General features: G+C 52.3%; 1 protein-coding gene across 1 annotated transcript in view; it reads right to left on the bottom strand.

The window, feature by feature from the left end:
- RABL6 (RAB, member RAS oncogene family-like 6) overlaps positions 1-6,691 on the bottom strand; it is a 24,329-nt gene that overhangs the window by 9,670 nt on the left and 7,968 nt on the right. The window contains 2 exon segments of the mRNA XM_006903642.1: positions 999-1,046; positions 1,781-1,915. Coding sequence (XP_006903704.1) covers positions 999-1,046; positions 1,781-1,915 — 183 coding nt within the window.

Below are 6,691 nucleotides of genomic sequence, written 5' to 3'. Positions count from 1 at the left end.
GTGCACACAGCAGCACACACACTTACTAGCATACACGGAAGTGCACCCCCTACATTGGTCAGCAGCCCACAGGAGAGGCATGCATGGAGTGCTGAACCCAGACCCCGTCCAGAGAAAAGGAACAGAGACACACTTTGCACAGTGCCTTTTGTGGGAAAGGACTCCCAGCACTGCAGGCACCACCACATCCCCATGCACAAGAATCCTATCCCCTCGGAGACCACACTGGTCCAACACCACACACACACAAGTCCCACCCCTCAGAAGCTGCCCCACACCCTCACGCCTGGGTCCAGCCAGCACTGTACACACACGAACTCTGGCTCAGACCCGGCCAGCCCTCACCCAGCGTGTCGCCCAGGAGGAACTTGTGTCCTGAATGCGGGTAGAAATGGCACCAAGGTGAAATGAAGATAAGGGGACACAAACCCTCACCTCCAGCCTGCGGTCTCGGAAGGCTGCGGGTCTGGAAGGACTTCCTGTGTTCTGACAAAGCGTGGACACTCCCACCCCTGGCCACAGCAGGAGTTGCTTGGACCTCATTCCCCACAAGGAACCTCTGTGACGTGAGGGAGCTGGCCAGTATAGGTGCTCTGGAGACCCCACATTCCTCCTGCCTGCCTGTAGCATCTCAGGGTGAGGTGAACACAGGGAGGAGGGCAGGTCTGCACTGGACATGAGATGTGGGCAGGACGCAAGGCAAACACGAACCCAGCTTCTACCATCTACAGCCTCAGGTAGAACTGCTGCCCACACCATGCTCTGCGTCATACATGGGGCAGGGCAGGGCCGGGGCCAGGGGCCAATATCCTGGCCCCACAAGAAAACGAGCTGGGACGACCTCACAGGGGTGGGGGACAGAACCCTGGGTCCCTTGAGAAGACACACTGGTACGACCTCACTGGGTGGGGGACAGGACCCTGGGTCCCCCGTGAAGACACACTGGGACGACCTCAGGTATGTGTGCAGGGGCAGTACACTGAAAATAGCGGGCTCACCTTTGTCGACCACGTCCCAGACTTCCACCTTCACGATGTCATCTGTGGCTGAAAAGGCAAAGTGGAGTGAACTTCTCGTTTGGGAAAGAGGCTCCTGGGGGCCACCACCCTTGAAATATATACTCCCGAGGGGTTCCTGGCACCTCTTCACACCCTGGTGCTTGGGATGCTTCCCAAGCCCCGCTGAGATGCCCAGTCTGGAGCCCACTCCTTTGGCCCCTGCAGTGGCCCCTCAAATCCCTGCTCTGCACCACATGCTGGGGAGGGCAAGCTCAGGGCTGGGGAGGGCAGGTCAAGGACTAGGGGAGCAGGCCTAGGGCTGGAGAGGAGAGGCAGGTCAAGGACTGGGGAGGGCAGGCCTAGGATTGGGGAGGGGGCAGGCCCAGGGCTAGGGGGGCAGGTCAAGGAGTCGGGGGGTCAGCCCAGGGCTGGGGTAGTGCTCACTTCGAGCAGGCAGCAGGATGCAGCCTTCATCAGGCCCCCCCCACACGCCCCCATGTGTAGTTTTCACTCAGTGATGTGAACTCAGGGGACACATTAAGGGGCCATGTAAAGAAAGGATGACGAGAGCCAAGGCCACCTAAGGAAGCACCCACACATCTGGCCCCACCCCTAACATCACCTCCTGACCCGACCCCCCGGCCCCTGTCCCCCAACCTCTCTGACCTCTTGCCTTTATTCTTGTAGTTCAGTGGATGGTGGTGACCTGGACCTCAGAAGCACACCCAACCTGTCCCCCAAATTCCCTGGCTGTGTCCCTCTCGCCCTCTTCTTGTCCTTACTCTTATAGTTCCAGTGGATGCTGGTGACCTGGATCTCCTGCGTGGGGATGTATTCCTCCAGGAACTTCTTCCCTTGCAGCCGATGCCACAGGGCCGTCTTGCCCGTGTTCCTGTCCCCACGGATTACGATCTTCACTGGGCAGAGACCAGGAAGAGAAATAGGCCGCTGTCACAACACTGTCTTCCTGCACCAGCGGGCCTATTTGGGGCACAGTTGTGCCAGGGTCACTGCCGGCCCACATGCCCCAGCGCCTGGACGTCCTGAGCAGACAGCAGGCACTGAGAACCTGACCTCCCAGAGTCCAGAACCAGTGCCCAACCACAGCCCCTCAGCCTGCACTGGTGGAAGCCAGGCCTGGGGTCCTCACCAAGGTCCACAGGCATCCTGTCTGAGATGTCCCTGACACAGGCCTGGGTTTGGAGTGGTCCGTGTCCTCCCAGGCTAGTGCTTTCAAATGCTGGCAGGGTCACTCACAGTGGACAGATGTCAGTGGAGCTTCCAGACCAGAGAGAGACTAAGAAGCAAGCCTGGTGACCCACTACCACCCGACAGCACCCAGGTGGTACAGGAGCAGGGCATCGCAGTGCGGGATGTGGATGCCCATGCTCTCTCCAGCACACATGCCCCAGTGTGGAGTCACCGGCTTGGACGCTGGGAGTCTGAACGCTAAGCTGGTCTGCCATCACCAGTCTGCAATCCCCTCCCTGCACCAGGCCCCAGGGTTCTGGCTGCAGGATGTCTGTGGAGACACCCCCTGATCCACCACCAGCCAGAGGTCTGTCTCTCCTTCGCCAGCCCTTCCCTGTTACTTATTGGTCACAGGGCACCAGTCAGGGCCTTGGATGATGTCTGAGGTACATGGGGTCAGCAAGCACCCTTGCACCCATCTCAGAGCACTGTTCTGCTGAGATTTAAGAGAAGCCAGAAGTTTCTGGTGCTGTCCACTGATGGACACAAACTGCTCCTTCAACCTGTGAAGTCTGAGCCCACCCTGCCTCCAGAGGGCAAAGGCCAAATATCAAATTAAATATTAATCTAAATGATAAACCAAATGTTTTATCCAGATGTGAGGGAGGCACAAATACAGGCTGGAATTCCTCCTGGGACAGATCCCAGGGGTCAAGCCAAGGCAGACCTCAAGGTGTCACAATTCTTGGACTGTATTTGGTAACCCCTCTTCCGAGTGAAGCATACAGCGGCCAACAGAATAAGCCTGGCATCATTAGCAGAGAATTCTCTGTGATCTGCTCCCTGGAGATTCTCAATAAAGTTAGAGGGAAGCCTGGTTCTGGGCTTCAGTCTTTGAGTTGTTCACCCTGCCTTCTCTCCGTCCTTGGCGTCCCCATCTCTCTCTTTTTCCTTGGCCGACAACAGCCCTGTGTGGACAGGTTCTACGGGCCTTGTGAGGACAGGTGTCTGCCCTTTGGGTGTTTGACAGGACATGCTGCAGAAATCTTCGGGGATTCCCACCTGCTGGTCCCACTTGCTCACGGTCACAGGAGTCTGTTTTGGAAAGTTTCCTTTTTTAAATGGCTTAATTGAGACATGAAATGTCTGTTTTGTTGCGGCCTGTGTACCTTTCTGCACGTTTCCCAAAGCTGTAAATCACACAGCAGGAGACTGCCCATTTTCTCCCCACAGAGGAGCCTGTGGACTTGAATGGCGTATCTTTGGGTGGCCAGTGCAATGCTTACCACTAGGCCACTAGAGCTCCCTCTCCCAGACTTAACTGGTGTGAACTCAGTGAAAAGATCCCAACTTCCTGTTCTCTGCAGCATCCACAATGACACGCCTGCCGTGTCCTCTCCGCAGGCTCACCACCTGTCCACTGTCTGCTTTCTCTGCTGCCTGCTCCTGGCTTTTGGTGTCACCTACGCTCCACCCTTCCAGCAATGCTTGACCTTGTCTCCTTCCTTCCTGCATTCCTCAGCCATCAGCTTCTCCCCAGGGTTGTTTGGTCAGGACCCCAAAGTTTTAATGTGACTTTTTTTGCAACTTAACTCTGGTCAGGTGTAGTTGAGTATGACTCAGTGACCCTGTCCACAGATCTGAGCCTTGCCCTGTCGTGACCCGTCCACTCCGACCCCTGTGAGTCTCAAGCCCATTGTAGCTGTCATTGTGTCGGCCGGCCACTGTGTCGGCCCATCCTGTTGAAGGTCTCCCTCTCTTCCATGGACTCCACCTTCCCCAGCACGATATCTCTCTCCAAGGACCAAAGAAGGTGAGAAGTTCCACTCTCCTCACCTCTGAAGAGCACTCTGGCCACACTCTTTCAGAACAGATCTGTTTGTTCTTTTGACTTTTCAAGGCATATTCAATGCCCTTCACCAACACAAGTGAAAGGCTTTGGCTCTTTTTCTGTCCTCCTTATTCACAGTAACTTTGAGATGCACAGGACAGGTGGACTCTGGTCTGGAAGTGAACTGTTGCTCTTCAGCACTTCAGGGAGGTCCCTGACATCAGATTTGATGGTTCCATCTCCTGACTGCTGTTCCTGTGGGTGCTGGCGATGGATCCAAGTAAAATGAAACCACTGACGTCAACCTTTCCTCCATCTATCATGATCTGACTTACTGACTTACTGATGAGAATTTTTATTTTCTTAATGTTGAGATGTAACCTTTGAAGACTGTAGTCTTTGATCTCTGAAAACCCACTGGAGGGTCAGCTATGAGTCACTTCTGCCTCATGGTAATGAATTCGGGTTTCATTGTTTTTTAAGGTTTTTTAAAAAAAAACTACCAGTGTGTCAAGGAAGAACTCAAAAGAGAAACCATGTATTTCTTAAGATTGAAATGAAATGAAAGCATGGCACGCCAAACCCTAGGGGTCCCCACAGGCTGCACTCCCTGCCTGAGAAGTCTAACTCAGCAACTCAAAGCTAAGCAGAACCAAAACAGGAAAGGCCCAAGAAGAGCCCAAGCCAGACAAGGAGACAATCTAGACAGCCAGAAGTCGATCCTTTGAGAGGATCAGTAACATTCAAACCTTTAGCCAGACTGACACTCTTAAGGTGCGTTAAGAGGCCGAGAACTCAACGAAAGAGCACACACCAGGCCCTCTGAAGGCAGGATGTCTGTACAGGTGATTAGAAGTACCTGACGAACCAGGTGACTGGGATGAAATGGACAGATTCTTAGCAGGCAACCAACCTAACTGGGCTCCAGAAGGGATAGAAAATCTCAATATGTATGTCGCAAGCAGAGAGATGGAATTAGTGGTCAGGGACATCCCAGTAACACAGTCCTGGACCATCAGAGGCGAGAAGACATGGGCACAGCTGCCATCTTCCAGAACACAATGAAGACAGGATACTGTTGTTATGTGCCATCGAGTCACTTGAGACTCACAGCGACCCTGTGTACAAGAGCCCTAAACCCTGCTCTAAGCCAACGTCATCGTCTCTGAAAACCTACTCCCATTACCTCAGTCACTGAGTCAATCATCTCATAGAGGGTCTTCCTCTCTTGTCCCTCCTTGTAACATGCCCAAAGTATGTCAGACAGACCTTCAGAATCCTTGCCTCCAAGGAGCAGCCTGGTTTCACCCTCTCCAGGTTGAACCTGTTTGTTGTCCTAGCAGTCCATGGTATATTCAACACTGTTCTCCATAACCAGAGCTCAAAGGCATCAAGTATCTATGATCCTTAGTCATTGTCCAGCTTTCTGATGCACAGAAAGTAATTGTAAAGATTATGGCCTGGATTAGATGCACCCTAGTCCCTAGACTGGCATCGTTGCTCTTCAGTACTTTGGAGAGGTCCCTGACAGCAGATTTTCCCATTGCAACTTATCTTTCGATTTCTTGACTGCTGGTACCAAGACTGTTGATTGTAGAGCTAAGCAAACTGAAGCTGTCAACAATCTCAATCTCTTCATAGTCTATCATGATGTTCAAGTGGTAAGAATCTTTGTCTTCTTGATGTTGAGCTTCAATTCATATTGAAGGTTGCAGTCCTTGACCTTTTTCAGCAAATGTCTCAGGTCAGTTTCAGCAAGCAGGGTTGTCTCATCTACATAACGCTGGTTGTTGACGAGTCTACCTCCAATTCCGATGCCACATTCCTCCTCATGGAGCCCAGCCTCCTGGAAGATCTATTCTGCGTACAGATTGAAAAAGTATGGAGACAAGAAGCATCCCTGACGCACTTCTCTCCTGATTTTGAACCATGCAGTGTTTCCTTGCTCTGTTTTGACGACTGTCTCCTGTCATCCTGGTCGGATGTGCAGTCAAGTGTAATTCTCAGAAACAAATATATCCTGATACCACAATCAGACCTAAGACATAAGACACCATAATCAGACATAAACACCATAATAAAACTATAAGCCAATACTCCTTATGTTGTTGTTATGTGCCGTCGAGTCGCTTGCGACTCATAGCGACCCTATGTACAACAGCCCTAAACTCTGCTCTGTCCTGTGCCAATCGCAGTGTCTCTGATACTCCCATCCCGATTACCCCAGTCAGAGTCAATCCACCTCATAAAGGGCCTTCCCCTTCTGCGCTGTCCCTCCACCCTACCCAGCATGATGTCCCCCTCCAAAGACCTGTCCCTCCTTGCAACATGTCCAAAGTATGTTAGATGGAGCCTTAGAATCCTTGCCTCCAAGAAGCAACCCGGTTTGACCCTTTCCAGGATGAATCTGTTTGTTTTCCTAGCAGTCCATGGAACCCTCAATACTCTTCTCCAGCACTACAGCTCAAAGGCATCAATTCTCCTTCTATCCTCCTTAGTCATTGTCCAACAACTCTCTGATGCATAACAAGTGATTGTGAAGACCATGGCCTGTATCAGATGCACCTTAGTCTCCAAAGAGACACCATTGCTCTTCAGTACTTTGGAGAGGTCCCTAACAGCAGACTTTCCCATGGCAATGCACCTTTTAATTTCCTGGCTGCTGGTGCCA

The sequence above is a fragment of the Elephantulus edwardii genome, unplaced genomic scaffold (assembly GCF_000299155.1).
Source record: "Elephantulus edwardii isolate Elephantulus edwardi_28Jun2011 unplaced genomic scaffold, EleEdw1.0 scaffold00289, whole genome shotgun sequence".
Taxonomy (NCBI): domain Eukaryota; kingdom Metazoa; phylum Chordata; class Mammalia; order Macroscelidea; family Macroscelididae; genus Elephantulus; species Elephantulus edwardii.
The sequence above is the reverse complement of the archived record's forward strand: the minus strand, read 5'-3'. Positions and strand labels throughout refer to the sequence as shown.